This window comes from Carassius carassius, chromosome 30, assembly GCF_963082965.1.
Source record: "Carassius carassius chromosome 30, fCarCar2.1, whole genome shotgun sequence".
Lineage (NCBI taxonomy): Eukaryota > Metazoa > Chordata > Actinopteri > Cypriniformes > Cyprinidae > Carassius > Carassius carassius.
Genome location: NC_081784.1, coordinates 15675878 through 15695456, shown reverse-complemented (window position 1 = coordinate 15695456; position 19579 = coordinate 15675878). Strand labels below are relative to the sequence as shown.

At 39.5% G+C, this 19579-nt stretch overlaps 1 protein-coding gene across 3 annotated transcripts in view; it reads left to right on the top strand.

Moving 5' to 3' along the window:
• Positions 1-19579, top strand: part of LOC132110753 (bone morphogenetic protein receptor type-1A-like) — a 56475-nt gene that overhangs the window by 18589 nt on the left and 18307 nt on the right. For 2 of the 3 annotated variants that reach the window (XM_059517619.1, XM_059517617.1), the window contains exon 3: positions 16306-16566. In XM_059517619.1, coding sequence (XP_059373602.1) covers positions 16497-16566 — 70 coding nt within the window. In that variant the 5' untranslated portion in view covers positions 16306-16496. Of the gene's footprint in view, positions 1-7872; positions 8028-8687; positions 8863-16305; positions 16567-19579 lie in introns of those variants that run through there. The other variant, XM_059517618.1, reaches the window with a different exon arrangement.

Sequence of the window (19579 nt, the reverse complement as noted above, 5' to 3'; positions counted from 1 at the left end):
GTTAGAGAAAGAGAAACACCTGGAGTCAGAATTAAATACTGCCACTAGTAGCTACTTGAACGATCCCTCCCCAACTTTGTTAGAAAAAATAAGTGCTGTGCGAACCTCTTTAAATTCATTGCTAACTTATCAGTCTCATTCAAATATATGTTATTCAAAGCAAAAATTATATGAATGGGGTAATAAACCTAGTAAATATCTAGCATATTTAACAAAGTCCAATTCTGACTCACAATTTATTACTTCTATAGTAGACCCCATGGGAGTGCGTTATTTTGATCCTATTATTATTAACAATATTTTTAAACAGTTCTACTCTGTTCTTTATCAGTCTCATCATTCTTCCCAAAAACATGACTACATGATATCTTTCTTTGACTGCCTAACCCTCCCTGTCGTTTCAGAAGAACAGAGGGAACTTCTCAATGCACCTATTTCAAGGGAGGAAGCTATAGTCGCACTCCATAGCTTGAAGTCTGGTAAATCTCCTGGGCCTGATGGCCTTGCATGCGAACTCTATAAAGAATTTGAGTATGTGCTTCTAGACCCTCTTTTAGCTATGCTCAATCATTCATTCTTGACTGACAGGTTACCCCCCTCACTCCGCGAAGCAAATATTTCTCTCATTTTAAAAAAAGGCAAGGACCCAGAAAATTGTGGCTCCTATAGGCCAATTGCTTTACTTAATTCAGATTTAAAATTGTTATCTAAAATTTTAGCGTTAAGATTGGAAAAGGTTCTGCCATATATCATTCATGAAGACCAGACAGGGTTTATTAAAGGCAGAAGCTCCACCCATAATGTCAGGAGGCTTTTAAACATTATTGAGCTTTCCCATAACCTCAGCTCTAGCTCTTGTATTTTATCCCTAGATGCGGAAAAAGCTTTCGATTCTGTGGAGTGGCCGTATCTGTTTTACACACTGGAAAAATTTGGCATTGGTGAATATTTCATTAAGTGGGTGAGAATACTCTATAAAGATCCCCTTTCCGCGGTTATTACCAATGGTCATAGATCTGTTAATTTTTCCTTATCCCGGGGTACAAGACAGGGCTGTCCCCTCTCTCCATTGCTCTTTGCGATAGCAATGGAGCCATTTGCTCAGAGGATAAGAGAGAGTGCAGCTGTGTCGGGGGTGTCTCTGGGGGGTAGGCGGCACAAAATCTCCTTATATGCAGATGACGTGTTACTCTTTCTTTCGGACCCCAAGACCTCTGTACCAGCGGTTGTTGACCTCATTCAGGAATTTGGACAATTTTCCGGGTACAAGATAAATTTTTCTAAATCAGTTGCCCTATTTATAGGGAATAAGAAATCCCAAAATCAACCTTCCTCTTTTCCTTTTAAATATTCCGAGGAAGGTTTTATTTATTTAGGTATTAATATAACCCCTACTTTTAGGAAATTATACAAAGCTAATTTTACACCAGTGCTCGAAAAAATCAGAGATGATTTGACCAGGTGGATGACTCTCCCTCTGTCTTGGCTGGGACGGGTTGCCATGATAAAGATGAATGTCCTACCTCGGCTACTATACCCTATGCAGATGATTCCTATTTTACTGTCTAATAAGGTTATAAAAGAGCTTAATGGGTGGTTAAGTTCATTTATCTGGAGCAAAAGAAAACCCAGGTTGAAATTATCAAAGCTTCAGCTCCCTGGTGCAAAGGGTGGTTTGGATCTCCCAAATTTTAAACTGTATCAGTTGGCTTGCCAGCTTCGATTCATTGTTGAGTGGCTTAATGAAGATCCTAAATCAGTTTGGCTTGATCTTGAATCTTCACAGTCTAAATGCCCTTTGCAAAACTTACTATTTATCCGTGATTCTAAGCTGAGGAGAGCTATGTGTGATAACCCTTTAGTATGTAATACTCTTAAGGCATGGCGTGCTATTCAAAGATTAGAAGACAAGATCGACACAACCTCTCCTCTGTTGCCAATCCTGAACAATCCAGAGTTTCTGCCAAGTACTATGGACCTTGGTTTTAACCTTTGGCTGGCTAATGGTATACGTAGGATTTGTGATTTATTTGAGGAGGGATCACTATTGTCTTTCGATATTTTAGCCTCAAAATATAATTTACCTAGGCAACATTTTTTTAGATTCTTGCAAATTAGAGATTACATATTCAAAAATACTACACTCACTTCCAAATATTCACTTTCAGTAATTGAGAGGATGCTTTTAAACCCTCCTACAAAAAAGTTGATCTCCTTCTTCTATAAAGCCCTATGCTCCTATTCTACAGTTAATACCTCGCACCTCAGATTAACATGGGAAAGAGATCTTGGGGTGGTTATCTCGGAGAATGATTGGGAGATGGTTTGGTCTCTAGCCAATAGGCTTTCAGTTTGCAATAGAGTAAGAGCCATTCAGCTTAGGATTCTCCACAGAATACACATTACGCCTCTTCTAAGACACAAGTTCAACTCCGCTCACTCACCACTCTGCCCCAAATGTAAATCTAACATAGGAGATTATATTCACTGTGTATGGGATTGTCATGTTATCCAGACCTACTGGTCCAGAATCATAGCTCAATTGAATAATATCTTAGGTTTGGCCTTGGATCCTGACCCTTTGTCTCTTCTCCTGGGTTTCCCATGTAAGCTTATTTCTAATAAGCATAAAAGACGTCTTTTTGACCTGTTAACTTTTGCTGCCAGGAAGAATTTACTTTTGTCGTGGATCAGCGATAAACCCCCCTCTATAAAGGGATGGCATTCAGTTATTAGAGAGACTATTCCTCTGGAACTCCTAACATCTTTTATTCACTCTACGACTGATACTTTTACTCGCACTTGGACACCTTATTTGGACAGCATAAATGCCTCTATTTCTGATATTCTGAGGTTTGGTATGGTATAGTGCCTTCAGATGATCTATTACTCTTCTGGTCCTGTTGCACATTTCTGTTCACTGTAGAATGCCTTGTTATGTTATGTATACTTTTGTGTTTATATTTGTTGTATGTCGGGCGATTTGTTACTTTGTTTTGTGTTTGTTTAATAAAAAAAAAATATATATTAAAAAAAAAAAAAAAAAAAAAAAAAGTCAGAATCTCTAACCATTAGGCCACGACCTGTGTGAGGCAGGTAATATAAAAAACTTGAAATAAACCTCTGCTGCTTCAGTAATTCCAGGAAATTAGTTTGACTTCTTCTCCATATTTGTTCCTATATAAAATCCAAGAAATGGTAAATGATTTGTCTGTAGGTTAACAGTAGAGAAATATAATAATACAGTGCAGAATGTCTTTTGGGAGAACTGATCAATTATTAACATCACCATGAAATCATATTTATAAACAAACAAGTATTTATAAATTATTATTTCATGTATTTTTTTTTTATTTGGCCTTGTAATCTTTAATCAAAAGCATTGAAATTTCTTCTCACAACAATATAGATGACATGCACTGGCACGAGGGCGGGACAATAGATCAGTCGCGCAAAGATTGCCTAAGTGCTTCATAGACGAGCAGTTCTGATCTTAGTCTGTTGGGCTGAGTTTCTTAACCTTATAGCCAAAATGTGCTCAAATTTTGAGGGCTTTGTTCTAGAAATGTTGTCTCAACCCATTACCCCTCCAGAGGAATCCGGCCTTAGGAGCTCATATTGCACCCAGATGCTCCACAGATTAACTTTTGTTCTTCTCCTGCGATCCACTGCCTTTAAAGTCTCTGCTTGATTGACTTTCTGCGATGCAGCTGCTTGACACTGTTTGGTGTTGTGTCAAGAGGAGATGTGGGAGTTCGGTGAGAATGAGAAGAAAAGAAGATGATATAAGAGAGAGAGCTGGTTGTGGGGCACATCTCATTGTGCTTAAGTATTCTTATGCTAATCATTTCCTGAGATGAGGCGAAAAGCAGCCATGCAAACAATGGCAGCGGAGCCAGAAAGTCTGCCCTGCAGTCTAGCAGGCCTTGAAAGGCATGTGGGGCATAGCACCGACACTGAGGGAAGGGATCCTTCCAGTACTGGGAGCCCTGCTGAAAGGAGGGGCCCCTGGAGGGACCAGAGACTCGGGCCAAAGCAACTCAAGAGAGCGGGGGTGAGGGGTAGACAAACACCAGACCACTATGGTCGTCATGCAGGCTGTAGTTAGAAGTGACAAGAAAGGCAAGGTGAGATGTATTTTACAGATATATTTCATAATATTATCACACATTGGCTTTTTGTTCTAGTTGGAACTCCCACCCAAACCTTCTGTATGTTGTGGTGAACTGTCATTTATGTTGGGTTTTTGACCCGAGTAAACCGTTGAGTTCTGCACATTAGGAAGGTCAGATAATACTCACTCCTCAAGGATTGAGAGAGATTCTCGGTCAAGCATAAAGCCTAAAGTATACTTCAGCTGACTGCATTCTGCGCAGTGCGCACTGTCTGATATGAAGACATGGCTATGCGCAAGATTCACTGGAATGCTGAAAATGAAGTACATGCCTTAAGGTTGATGTAGTTATACATCACAATACAATAACCCTATTCATTCAGCCTCCTTACATAAATTTATGGCACCATCAAAGCCTTTCAGAGAGCAAAGCTCCAGGAGTCTCTGATAAAACACTGAACCACAGTGTGCCTTATATATTGCTTTTTAAGATCTGGGATACTTTTGAAGCAGATAGTGATAGATGTCCTTTCAAGGCACATGACTGCTGGACTTGTTTTATTTGAAAGTCCCCAAGATTTAGCAGTAGATTTAATCTGTCTAATGTTAGAAGCATAGTATGCTGTTTTCAGGAGTGTCCTTCTCTCCACACTTCTTTTTTTGCTGTGTAGATCCAACTTTTGTCTTCAAGACATGACTCAACTTGCTTAGCCATTCATGTATAAGAAACTTCTGAATAAAAGTTGATTTTACTTTCAGAATGTGAGTGAATAATTGGTTTCATTTCCTTTGGTGTTTAGGATGTTCTTATGAAAGGGGTCATATGATGTTGTTAAAAATAACATAATTTGGTTTATTTGGTGTAATAAAATGTTTATGCAGTTTAAGGTCCAAAAAACACATTATTTTCCACATACTTTACATTGTTTCTCCTCTATGCCCCGCCTTCTGAAACACGTTGATTTTTACAAGGCTCATCGGTCTGAAAATCGAGGTATGCTCTGATTGGCCAGCTATCCAGTGCATTGTGATTGGCCGAATACCTCAAGCGTGTGACGGAATTGTTGCGGCCCTTAACATATTGTGACACCCTGTCCGGCCAGAGCGATGAGACATAAACATAAAACCCATTATAAACGTGATATAAACATGATTTCTAGCCGTGTCCTCTCTTGGAAGGCCAAACAAAGTAATTTCGTTTTCTCAACTAAACAGCGTCACACACCATGGCCTTGAGTGAGGCCATCCTTAAAAATATTCTTGTTTGCCGTAACCTGACCGACCCTGTCAATTTAGCACCAACTCAATTATTATTATTTTTTTTTGCTTTTAGTCTGACCGACTTGCCAATTGTAAATTTGCGTTAAGACCGACCAATTTTTTTTTAACTCTTCAAATAGCTAATACAAATGCAATAAAATACTATTAATTATATTTAAGTAAGTATTGTAAATATATAAATTGCCTTGGTCTACATACAAATGAAGGTTATCTTCTTTAATAAAAAAAAACCCTTGACGTCATCTGTGTTTACACGGATGTCACACTGTGGCCTGTGCGTGCGCTTGGTCTCCTCTCACTTACTGTCAGAGTCAACGGTTCGCGCTTGGTAATGATGGCTGCGGCTGCAGTAAACTAAATGTTTGCAGTCACTGTTCAAAGTCATACGGGTTCGGGCACCATAATACATCTAAAAAAATTCATTAAAACAGCTCGACACCGCTTTAACTTGGCACGAAGTTCTGGAAAAACTGTGCCCAGATCTTTTCCCATCCCTTCTCCCGTCTAGTCTAAAACCGTGACCGTGTCGACTGTCACTTTATGTTCGAAAATCTATTGCACGAATCAAACACGAATCAACCAACACAAGTTTCGAAAACGAAAATAAGAAAATGATTTTAACGACCTTTTCTCGGAGCGCGTCCAGGTTTTTTTTTTTTTTTTTTTTTTTTAACAGGCGTCACACAGCAACTGCAGCTTCGGACAAACACGCATAACATCAAATAATACTTCTGCACAATGTTTCTCTTTTTTACAACAGAAATGTGAATTCAGCCGGTATTCAGTCTCATACAGTTTCGGGCTTGAATCGCCTAGGGCTGTCAAAATAGCTGAAAAACTAAATTGAATTTTTTTACTTAAATATGATCAAAATTCGAATTTGTGTTAAATGCATAATTTCAGTTAGGGTGAAGAAAAGCTTTTTGCTTCTCTTCTGAGGCTCAAGATCGCATCGAACAAAATATTACTGCATGTTTGTTCAAAGCATTAGAATACATGACTGTGAAAAAAACATTTAAAATGTTTATGAACCAATTATTATTAATTAAGTTGCTTAAAGAACTATAAACAAAACAGCATCATGTATGCATGCATTGTTAAATAAATAAAAAGGGTGGAATACCAGTCACACAGAATACATTTTTTCATTTAAAAACATGAGATGCAGTGGGATGGGGAACAAAAACCCAACATAAAGTCTCAAGATATTTTTAGAAAATTAAATTAATACATAAATTTTACATGTCTTTCTAAACATGCGGCTCTCTTGTGCGAGACGCGAGTGCAACGGTGTCCCTCTAGAAAATGTGCGAAATATTTGTTCTGTGTGAACGGCTTGGTTTCAGTTTTGATGTAAAAAAGATCTTCTCCACATTGATGTTCTTTTTTTTTAAGTGGCTTCAACTGGATAGGCTAACATAACCTTATAATGCAATGGCACATACATCGTCATCGCATCTCGTGCGCCACTGATAAAGATCAAGTATACTTCGGACGGTGCGCATACATGAGGAGAAAGATGAGAAAGCAGATACTGCGTGTCGAGCTCGTCCGCCTTTGAAAGTTGTGTAGACACAGCTGTGCACGCGGAGAGATGGAATGGAACACGTACCGGGGCTCATAAGGCAGCTTCCTTAATGCACACCTAAAATTCGAATGCGCATTCGAATGTGGAATTTTATTTTAAATTCGACGAATATTCGGAAAAAATTTTTTTGACAGCCTAAGAAAATCACCTATGCGATTTTTTTTGTTTTTGTTGAAATTTAATCGTAAACATAGCCATGTTTGAAGCCTGCAGTAAATGCTTTGCATTATGGCAGTCCACTCTGCTTATTGTTTTTCGAAAATGTTGCGCTCCTGTTTGTCATTGTGCACGTAACTTCATGCCAATAAATCATCAGAAATATTGGTCTTTACCAATATATTGAATCTTTACGTTCCTCCTGCCTGTTGTCCGTGGATTTACCGTGTTATTTTCCATATAAAACTTTAGACATGCAAAATCGATTTTTACAATCGATTCAATGAACACTCGTCACTCAAATCAAACAGGATTTTTTTTCACAAAAGTGACAACCCAAGAAAGCAAAGTAAACGTTCTCTCATTTGTAGGTTGCATTGATACGTAGCGGTGGATGCAAGTAAAACAGTACCTCATTTTTTTTCTCACCTGAAATTCATGCAATAAACATCTTTTTGACAAAGATTTAAATTTGTTTGTGGTCTATATAGCCTGCATCAAAATGAGGTTTGCAATGATGCGCCCGAAGGCACGGGTTGAAGACCCAGTCAGTGACGTCACGATATGCTAATTTGTTTAAATTCATACCTACGTCATCACATCACAAAAATGTACTTTTTTTTTTTACATTGAAACTTGAAAAAAAAAATATAGACCGACCTACCGACCCTTTTTTTTTTTTTTTAAATTACTGTTACTGCAAACCAAAATATTTTTAAGGATGGCCTGAGTGGAGTCCGGAGGCCTAGAGTGAGCGAGGGCCGGCTTGAGAATGACACGGCCTGCGGATTCTATGAAGGAGCGTCCTTTGGGATTGCGGCAACCACATGTGACGACCCCACGCTGGACTCCATTTCGTCCATTGTTAGTGAAGTGACATTCAGCCAAGTATGGTGACCCATACTCAGAATTTGTGCTCTGCATTTAACCCATCCGAAATGCACACACACAGAGCAGTGAACACACACACACTGTGAGCACACACCCGGAGCAGTGGGCAGCCATTTATGCTGCGGCGCCCGGGGAGCAGTTGGGGGTTCGATGCCTTGCTCAAGGGCACCTAAGTCGTGGTATTGAAGGTGGAGAGAGAACTGTTCATGCACTTCCCCCACCCACAATTCCTGCCGGCCCGGGACTCGAACTCACAACCTTTCGATTGGGAGTCCGACTCTCTAACCATTAGGCCACGACTTCCCCTTTCCCCACGACTTTATACCCAATCGAAAGGTTGTGAGTTCGAGTCCCGGGCCGGCAGGAATTGTGGGTGGGGGGAGTGCATGTACAGTTCTCTCTCCACCTTCAATACCACGACTTAGGTGCCCTTGAGCAAGGCATCGAACCCCCAACTGCTCCCCGGGCGCCGCAGCATAAATGGCTGCCCACTGCTCCGGGTGTGTGCTCACAGTGTGTGTGTGTGTGTTCACTGCTCTGTGTGTGTGCACTTCGGATGGGTTAAATGCAGAGCACAAATTCTGAGTATGGGTCACCATACTTGGCTGAATGTCACTTCACAAATCGGCTTGTAAAAGCCGATCCGGCGATCAACAGAGAGCAGTTGATGTATTTCCTCAGCGACCAGCACGGATTAGCTCCAAGCATGACGAAGTGGATATCGTCCTCTTTTGGAAGGCCAAACAGAGTAGTTTCACTTTCACAGTGAAACACACAGCGACTATACGACATGGCGGCGGCGGCAACAACAATACTACAACGAGAATAAAAGGTACTCTTCCTTTCTTTGCGTGAACATTTGGGCAGCGATATGCAAATCTTCCCACATAGTGACGTAGAGATGTGGGGGTGTGTTAGAACGAGCCGTTTTAGGGGGGCGTGGACGAGTCTTCAATTTTATAAAAAATATCTCTTTGGATTTGAGACCTGATCAGGGTTAGGGGTAGGTAACTGTTTTAAACATGGATAATAATAAGAATGTTTCTTGAGCACCAAATCTGCATTTTACAACAATTTCCGAAGGATAATATGACTCTGACACTCTCAACCTTGAATGTTGTGGTCTTAGCGCCAGATTTCATTCCTGATGCAAGAGAGAAAGCAAGAAAGTACTTTGGATGTTTGTCTAATATGACATCCTTACCATATCTTTACACATGCAAATTTAAAATGGCTCTTTATAATGTTGTTTTCTAAAGTGTTCGAATGTGATGCCAACTGGTAAGTTGTGTGGCATCATCTTTGTAGCAGTCTTACCAGTTGTGCTTGATCCTGCTGCTTGTGTACCTCTTAAGGCGAGACACTGCAGGTGAATAGGGTTTTTTTTTTCTTTAAACATATTAACTTGAAAGTTTACCAATAAATTAAATACATTATTATTAAAAAAATTTGCATTGCAAGTTTCCTGATAAAATATGTTTAGTTATGCAAATAAGATTATATCTAATTAAATATGCACATATTTACATATATTTAAAAACAAAAATCTAGACACTGAAAACAGTAACACTTGTTATCTTTATTTCATTTTAATAACATATCAGTGTTACAATTTTTTACAGAGCAGATTTTGGATATCCAATTTTTTTCTAAAAAATATTAAGATACTATAAACACGTATTAAAATGTGATTATTGCCATATTTTTTTAACCCCAAAATGGTATGTAAATCTGGTAAAAAAAAAACATTGTTTTAAGAAATCCTTTTGTAATAACCTTCAGAATATAACTAAGAATGAACATGGAAAGTATGGCTTAGGTTAGTGCTACACAAGTTGACATTTTTGGTTCAGAATGTTGAAAAACTCATTTTGAGAAAACGGCTGCTAAAGATATTGATTGCATAATTTCATATTTACAAATTTAACAATTACACTTTTTTTTTTGTAACAGTAACTCAATCATTTTCTCCAAAGCTATACTACACAAATGAATACACATATAGACTGTGTGTGACTTCTTTGTGTGATTTTTACTATAGATAGAGATGCAATGAGAGGAGGACAAATCGAGGAGAAGTGTTGCAGAAAGAGGATATGAGTAAGAAGTGGAGAGAGGAGAGGGCCCAACTTAGTCTGCCATGCCTGCCTCATATGTTGGCCCTTCTTTAAGCTCTTGCTTGTGTCTTTTGACCTTTTTGTCTATGTCACAGCTCTTTCTTTTATATTTTGCACAAGCAGAGGTCACAGAATCTGCTTTTACTATCCGAAGCTTGTCTGCACTTTTGATTGTACTAACTGTGACCTCTGTGGTCTCAAGCCACAATCTGTCCATAACAGATAACATGGCAGAAACACCTTCATTGAATGTTGAAATAGCCATACTGGCTGCTGCCTCCACTCTCTTTTTGCCAACAAATACAGTTTTGGGACACCTTGACCAAATGACAGAATTTAAGCACTCATTTGCATTTTGGGTGCCCCAATGTTGCATTCTCTGCAGTAGGCTATCGCTAGACATCCTATGATATAATGAATAAGCTTTTAGCCAACCTCTTTTGTTAGAGAGCAGCCTGCATGCTCATTGTGACTCTCTGGTGTTACACCATGTTCCTCTGCTCTCCTGTACCAGCACCATGAGGGTTTGCATCTATTATGCAGGGGATTATCATCAGTTTACATGGAGTGTAGGAGGCTAGCCCAAATAGCAGTTCTCATTTGTTCTACATTGCCCTGATTATTAAGGATTGCCCATCTATAATAATTTAGCAAGCTTTTACATTTTGCAGCTGTGAGCTTGCCTGCTCCTTTCCCACCCAATTTACACCGTGCACTAAGTTTTCTTAGAGCTGTACCCATTTGTTTGTGTGCATGGTTGATTCATTCCAGTTTTGTTATTTCATGTCCTGGATAAGGATTCAGTGCAACAACCTGCCTTAATGCAGTACTTTCTCCATCAGAAAGCATCTGAGGCGCAGCTGATGCCGGCTTATTGATCTCTCCCACATGCGCTTAGCTGATTCCTGCTCCATGGCTTTACTGGAACTAGAAAGTTTTTTGTACAGTCATCGTGCTTTTCTTTCAATGTGTTGTTTTTTTCTCTCCTATCATTTCCTTTAGTGCACATGCATGACAATAAGATGATAAAACTTGAAAGTCTATCATAAGCCCAAGTGTGAAGTAAAGCCCCTTTTCTGCCAAGTGCCATCAAAAGACACACTTCTGTTATTGACAGCATCTGCATCCTCCCTCAGAATTTCTGCCAGATCTGGGTCAATGTCTGTCAGGGATCTAGGAAGGAGGACCCAATTGCAGTGAGATAACAAGGTTTTATTGACAAGACAGACTGAAGAGGTAGTGAAGTGCTCAAAAGATACCACAACAGGAACACAAACAGGAACAGCTAGGGAAGACCACTGGGAAGGCTTCAGGAAACAACTAGCAGAATACTTTGGCAACAGAGGGGGCAGCAAGACCAGGTTGATAGAGAAGACCAAACAAGGCACCATAGAGCAGAGCTCAAGAACTTGTTGACCACAGACTCTGAGACAGACCAAATGCCAGGCAGGTAGAACCAGGGCAGGACACATGGGGACAGGTCAGGAACTCGAACACAAGACTAGACAGGACAAAGCTCCACAAAAACACAAATTAAACTCAAGACAAGGAAAAATATAAGCCAATGAACTAATAAAAGGTTAAGTAGCAAAATAAGAAATTACCAATTTAACCAACTCAGAATAAATCAAACAAAACCAAGAATCAAGACTAGAAAAACTAAATATTACAAATAGTAGCAAAAGGCAAGAACAAACAAATTACTAAAACAAGGAGCAAGACAAGAACATGAAACTACAAGGACTAGACAAAACAAGGACATAAGACCAACCAGACAGGGAGACACGGACAAAAATTCAGCCACAGACAAAGACGTTGTGAGAATGACCACAGACCAGTGAACACAAAAGGGTAAGGTGCACTATAAATAGGGAGGAAAATACATGAGGGACAGGTGAGCACAATTAGACCAACTAGGCTAACAAGAGGGTGTGGTAAGAGGAAACAAGGAGGGGGGCTAGAAGAGCACATGGCTGAAAAAATAACTAACAAGGCCATGTGCTGACACTAGACACAGAGGACAAGGGAATATTGTTGCGCTCAGATGAAGGCTGGTTGTAAGTCCAGGTGCGTGAAAACCAGTAAAATGTAGAAGAGACTGTTGATGGTTCGCACTCTGAAAAACTAGACAAACTGACACTAGACACAAGAATCGAAAACATAAAGCAAAGTACCCTGACAATGTCTGCATAAGCCTGTCTGACCTGCTCTCTTGCCCTTCCTAGTGACTCCAAGCCTCGCTCTATCTCTGCCACTAAATGTAAAAGCATATATCAAAATGTTATTTGAGCAATCAAAATTAACATATACAAGCACTAAAATATGGTAATACACCTTTGTAAATGTCAATATAAATCAGGATGATTCGCCTGTTATTCATTCATTGTACAGTGGGAATATAGTAGGCTACCTAAACTGTCTGAACAACCTGTTACAATGCTTGAAAATGTCTAACTATCTAACTTTACCGGTCACTCCTCTATCCTGTCTCTGAAAGGTCTTCACATGTAGTGTAGGGATACCCAGTATCTTGGATATCTTCTTTAAAGCATCATATCCCAGTCCTAACTCGTGTGCTTACAGAACCATTCGTATGTTTATATCAAAGGCTACATCACTCCTTGTTGACTCCTGTAGACGCGAGAATGAGAACACACTTTTTCTGTAGCCTGCAGACTGCTACAAAAGCCATGATTTTGGGGATCTATATTAATTTGTAGATCATTCGACATACAGTTTGGACAAATCAAGTCTTTAATCAACTCGTTCAAACGCGACACATGCGTTATTAGCCACTGCTGTGTAACTTGGCTGTGATCCACAGGGATATTCCTATCATCATTCATTGCATGTATCTTACGCTTCAATGCACTATTAGTGTTTATTTCCTCGTTCTCGCAAACTAATGCTTTTTTGCAAGCACCATCCTTAATCTTGCTACAGATAGCTGCTTACATTTTTTTTTTTTTTGATGCGTTAGCACAGAATTTCTGCGTTTTCCCCATCTTCACTGCACTGATGTCTGTTTCTGTGAGCTATTGGAGCATGTCGCGTGATACATTTTGGCAAATCAGGTCACGAGAAATTGACTTCTGCCAATGAAATTTCATCTCCTGGTTTAGATCAGCCTTTATATTTTCCCTGTTGGTGAGCTCTACATAGGAAATGACCAAATATAGACAGGCTATCATTAACCTGAACAGAACGATCTTTCCGGTGATATCAAACACTTGCTATTTGCAAGTGCGACCACAGAGATATACAGTACAGACCAAAAGTTTGGACACACCTTCTCATTCAAAGAGTTTTCTTTTTTTTTCATGACTATGAAAATTGTAGAGTCACACTGAAGGCATCAAAACTACGAATTAACACATGTGGAATTATATACATAACAAAAAAAGTGTGAAACAACTTAAAATATGTCATATTGTAGGTTCTTCAAAGTAGCCACCTTTTGCTTTGATTACTGCTTTGCACACTCTTGGCATTCTCTTGATGAGCTTCAAGAGGTAGTCACCTGAAATGGTTTTCACTTCACAGGTGTGCCCTGTCAGGTTTAATAAGTGTGATTTCTTGCCTTAATGGGGTTGGGACCATCAGTTGTGTTGTGCAGAAGTCAGGTGGATACACAGCTGATAGTCCTACTGAATAGACTGTTAGAATTTGTATTATGGCAAGAAAAAAAGCAGCTAAGTACAGGAAAACGAGTGGCCATCATTACTTTAAGAAATGAAGGTCAGTCAGTCCTAAAAATTGGGAAAACTTTGAAAGTGTCCCCAAGTGCAGTCACAAAAACCATCAAGCGCTACAAAGAAACTGGCTCACATGCGGACCGCCCCAGGAAAAGAAGACCAAGAGTCACCTCTGCTGTGGAGGATAAGTTCATCCGAGTCACCAGCCTCAGAAATCGCAGGAGTAATCACACGGAGTTCTAGCAGCAGACACATCTCTAGAACAACTGTTAAGAGGAGACCGTGTGAATCAAGCCTTCATGGTAGAATATCTGCTAGGAAACCACTGCTAAAGAAAGGCAACAAGCAGAAGAGACTTGTTTGGGCTAAAGAACACAAGGAATGGACATTACACCAGTGGAAATTTACATTACATTTACATTTAATCATTTAGCAGATGCTTTTATCCAAAGCGACTTACAAATGAGAACAATAGAAGCAGTCAGGTCAACAAGAGAACAACAACAGTTTACTAGTGCCATGACAAGTCTCAGTTAGTCTAGTATAGAACGCATAGGTAGGTTTTTTTTTTTTTTTTTTTTTTTTTTGATTAAAAGACAAGAAAAGGAAAAGTGCTAGTGTTAGTTGGTTAAGTACAAGCGAAAAAGATGAGTCTTTAGCTGTTTCTTGAAAATGAGTAAAGACTCAGCTGTACGAATTGAGATTGGGAGGTCATTCCACCAGCTGGGCACAGTCCAGGAAAAGGTCCGTGAGAGTGATTTTTAACTTCTTTGGGATGGTACCACAAGGCGTCGATCACTTGCAGAGCGCAAACATCTGGAGGGCACATAAGATTAAAAAAAAAAAAAAAATCTGTGCTTTGGTCTGATGAGTCCAAATTTGAGATCTTTGGTTCCAACCACTGTGTATTTGTGCGACGCAGAAAAGGTGAACGGATGGACTCTACATGCCTGGTTCCCACCGTGAAGCATGGAGGAGGAGGTGTGATGGTGTGGGGGTGCTTTACTGGTGACACTGTTGGGGATTTATTCAAAATTGAAGGCATACTGAACCAGCATGGCTACCACAGCATCTTGCAGCGGCATGCTATTCCATCCGGTTTGCGTTTAGTTGGACCATCATTTATTTTTCAACAGGACAATGACCCCAAACACACCTCCAGGCTGTGTGAGGGCTATTTGACCAAGAAGGAGAGTGATGGGGTGCTGCGCCAGATGACCTGGCCTCCACAGTCACCGGACCTAAACCCAATCGAGATGGTTTGGGGTGAGCTGGACCGCAGAGTGAAGGCAAAAGGGCCAACAAGTGCTAAGCATCTCTGGGAACTCCTTCAAGGCTGTTGGAAGACCATTTCAGGTGACTACCTCTTGAAGCTCATCAAGAGAATGCCAAGAGTGTACAAAGCAGTTATCAAAGCAAAAGGTGGCTACTTTGAAGAACCTAGAATACGACATATTTTCAGTTGTTTCACAATTTTTTGTTATGTATATAATTCCAGATGTGTTAATTCATAGTTTTGATGCCTTCAGTGTGAATCTACAATTTTCATAGTCATGAAAATAAAGGAAACTCTTTGAATGAGAAGGTGTGTCCAAACTTTTGGTCTGTACTGTATCTGATTGAAAAATGCTAATTTCAGACTGAACTAAGGAAAACTTACAGTGGTATGAGAACAAAATGCCTAAAAATAAACATTTTATTGTGAACTTTTGTCATTTTTATAGTATCCCTGTTAAAGAAGACATATATTATAGAAGCAAAAAAATACCATAAAGTGAAAATCGACCAGTATGCAGAAAAATGACTTTTTTGCTTGCCGAGTCTCGCCTTAATCTAGCAGCCACAGCTTCTTGTCTCTGTGTGTGTAGGTGCCTACACAGCTATCTTGTACCCTCGCTTTACGGAGGCTAGCTTTGTTCCCTTGTTATCCTTTCTGGGATGTGTGAAAGTGGGGCACAGGTCGGGGCTCTTTGTCCCTTTTGGGCAAATCAGAAATGACGTACACTTGCCCATTCCGCCACTAATTTGTCCCTCCCCCCCCTTCAGGACAGACTTTGCTCAGGGCCACTAATTGCGGCGAGATGCACAGGCCTACAAGGGAACAGACACATTACGTTATTAACGCTGGAAGGGGCCAATGGGGTAATTGTGGAACATCCTTCATCAAATTATTTGGGCATGTTTCAGCATTCAAGAGTAGCGCCGTCCTGACGGGTTGAGGGGTCAAGCCCAGAAAAAACAAGGGGGCAATGATGTTCAGTGTTACCAAGAAGAATTACAGCACTGCTGGATCAAGTCTGTTTTTTTTCTTGTAATATTGTGAGATTATTACAGTATAGATGATTTTTTTTGGACTTTGTGTTTGTAGAAATTGTTTCAGTTTGTCTAGAAAGATGCATTGAGACATGTATGATCTGCTCATCATGTTTTTTTTTGTTTTGTTTGTTTCTTTTATTACTTTAGTGCCGTGGACCCCGTGAAAAGGGATCTCTGAGTTTTGTAGTGCCATCATCATCCACCAACTCTTCCTCTCATTCTCTGCATCTGCATCAGCCATCATTTTAATTGCTCCACCTGTACATTAGTCTTCACTGGGATTTCAGGAGCATAAGCAGCTGTCATCACTCATCTCAGTAGAACGACGCTGTTTGACGATGGCACAGCTTTTGTATGCCACTGTGGTTTTGGCCGGAGTCTGCCTGCTTCTGAGGCTCTGCGCTGGAGGTAAGGGTTCTTTACTTCACACCTGTGTCCTTGCTTTTGTCGTATATTTACAGTAGCTTTTTTATAGTCTTTACATAAACAGTTTAGTCTCAAGAATGCAAGTGAATGGGGAGTTTATCAAGTAAACAACAAATGCACACAGATTATTTTCATACTGAAAACTCAGTATGAAAAAACATTTTCATACATTAAACATTTAAAAATGTTTAACTGAAGAAATTACTGTTGTGTAGTAACATAACCGTAATCTAAATTACCATACAGTATCACACAGAATGGCTAATTTGATTCCACAGATAGAACTTTAACAAAAAATAAGAATGTAGTGTTTTATTTTGTGCTGTGAAGATCTGTGTTGAATTAGTAATCAAACACACAGAGCATCATAACAGACCAAATTAATAGAACACAAATCGCCTACTCCAGTGGTTCCCAAACTGAGGGATAGTGTGCAGTCAGCAGATTATTTTATAAAATAAACCTCTGCAGGGTGATAAAGACTACACTGTAGTAGGGTTGTGCCGATAGACGATAGTATTGTGTATTGACGATAGTCAGAGATATCGACATATGCAGATTTCTCTGTCGATAATTAAAACGATATTAGGCTCATTTTCCTATTAATGTATTAGATTATAATAATAATAACTATTATTTTTATTTTTATTATGCTGCTTATTATAATTCAGCTGTCAAACTGCCCAGCTATTTCACTTCAGCACCGCATTTCACACACACACACATACCACGCCAGCTCAGGAGGATCAGAGCCTGTAGTCGCTGAAGTTGTCCGCTTTTACTTGGATAACTAAATCCATGAAATGAAAGAGATAGAAAATGAGGAGTTGGTGTCCCACACATTTAATGGCTGGTACATGACAACACGCTCTTCTCATACATGAGAGATTAACTCTTTCTTGCTGTTACAAATAAAATAAAGGCAAAATAATAACAAGGCGGCAGAGCAGACTTATCATCCATAGTGGTTCTCACGTAGTCCTTCTCTTAAAGACTGATCACTTAACTTATAATGCACACTATGTGGTGATGACATAGAAGGACTACATGAGAACCACTATGGATGAGTTCGCTCTGCTGCCTTATTATTTTCAAGTAATACGCACTATAATGAGATGCATGCAAACTACATAGTCTCCATCCACAAACAGACGTACATCGTCTGCAAATATAAGGTATTTCATTGCACTTTAACAAGTAATCTGAACGGCCTGTATATGTGCAATATTTTAAACGAGCTCTCACTAACTGAGTTTAATGCCACAGTTATGTTTGAATGCATCTCATTCTTGTTTCTGTGGCGGTGCGTTGGACTCGACATGAGGTGCACGGTCTGGAGCGCTGTATGTCTGATGCATCAGTTCAATTCAACTTTACTCCAAATATATGAACTTACCTGTTTTGAATACTTTATATTTAATGTGTTCGTTTATGCCCAATATTAGTGTTTAACATGTTCGTTTATGCCCAATATTAGTGTTAAACTGCTGGACTTTAAATGAAATCTACTATTGATTTTCTGCAGAACATTTAGACATAATTTCCGTGGTCAGATGCGGCAGATTTGTCACAGGACGCGCGATATGACAGTTGTGTCCGACAATATATGAACTAGCTGTTTTAAATACAGTATTTTTATATTTAACGTTAGTTTATCAGTATGTTTTAAAGTATATTTTTTCGATTATTGGTGATTCCATAAGCTCTATCTCGCACACCTGCGCGGTTTAAAACACCAGAACAATGAGTCTCTCTCTTGCTCCCCCCATGCACGATAATATTGTGTATCTTCGTTCTCACGGGCTGACGATATGAAGATTTGAAAAATGACTATATCGCCCAACACTACACTGTAGAGTTGTCAAAAGACCCGGTACTTCGGTACCAACTCGGTACAAAAAAAATGAAAATGTTACGGTACCAGGTTATTTTTAAGTACCGGTGGTACTGAGTACCTGGTCAACCCGGTTCTTGATGCGCTATCTGAAAGGTGCGCAGATGCACTCTGTTCATAAAAGCACTAAGACATAATGACATTAAAAGGAGGAAACACACCAAACTAACTAAAAACTTTAAGAACAGCCACCCAGATCAAATGAGTTCAATCAGGTAAGTTTCATTGTGTTTCCCATACATTGATTTATTTGTGGTGGCCGCCACAGTACCAAAAGACTGCCACAAATAGATTTTCCAAAAGGCTTTGACTTTGACTTTGGTATTGTTACAACACTACTACACTGTATAATTTTTCCGCTTATCTTGTCTGATAAGTAAATAATTGGGTGTAAAATATTAATTTGACATTTTAATTACCTCAACATGACACTTATCAATTACCGACCACTAGATTGAAGAATCAGAGTTGTATTGCAGGGAGTCATGTAGAAATATAAATGAACGATGCATGGTTCTGCTCTATTGGTGTACACACACCAAGCACAGATTTTATTATTCATGCAAGTAGATTACATAGTCAATGTAAAGATGCCAATAGAAGTGAATTCGTGCCAGGCGACGCGAATGACACAAAATTTGTGACGCGTTTGCCACGAACGCAAGATATTCACTTCAATCATGTCTTCCGTGCAAGTTAAAAAATGTAAATTAGAGCAGAAGACCTTATTGGCACATCTGGTTGAATCTAAAAATGGAGCAAACAGCATTATTGTAGCTGTAGACTGGAGTAATGATGCTGAAAATACTTTAACTTGAACTTTTGTGTAAAACAATACTTTGTGCTCTGGGTTAGAACACTCTCTGAAATCTCTGAGGTGTGTTCACTCATGCCAGGGAGTTCAAAAGATATCTTCCTGTCATGACTCACTTCTGAACCGTGAGTCTCTCTAAGGCCCCTCTCTAAAGGAAGCTGTTGAAGTGATTGTTGCCACTCTCTCTTCCTTTTTTAGCACATTAACCATTTCCTCTATGGCACTTCACAGTTGCTAGTTGGTAAGAACTATTTCAAACACAAAAATACTTGGGCCTTTTTTTTGCT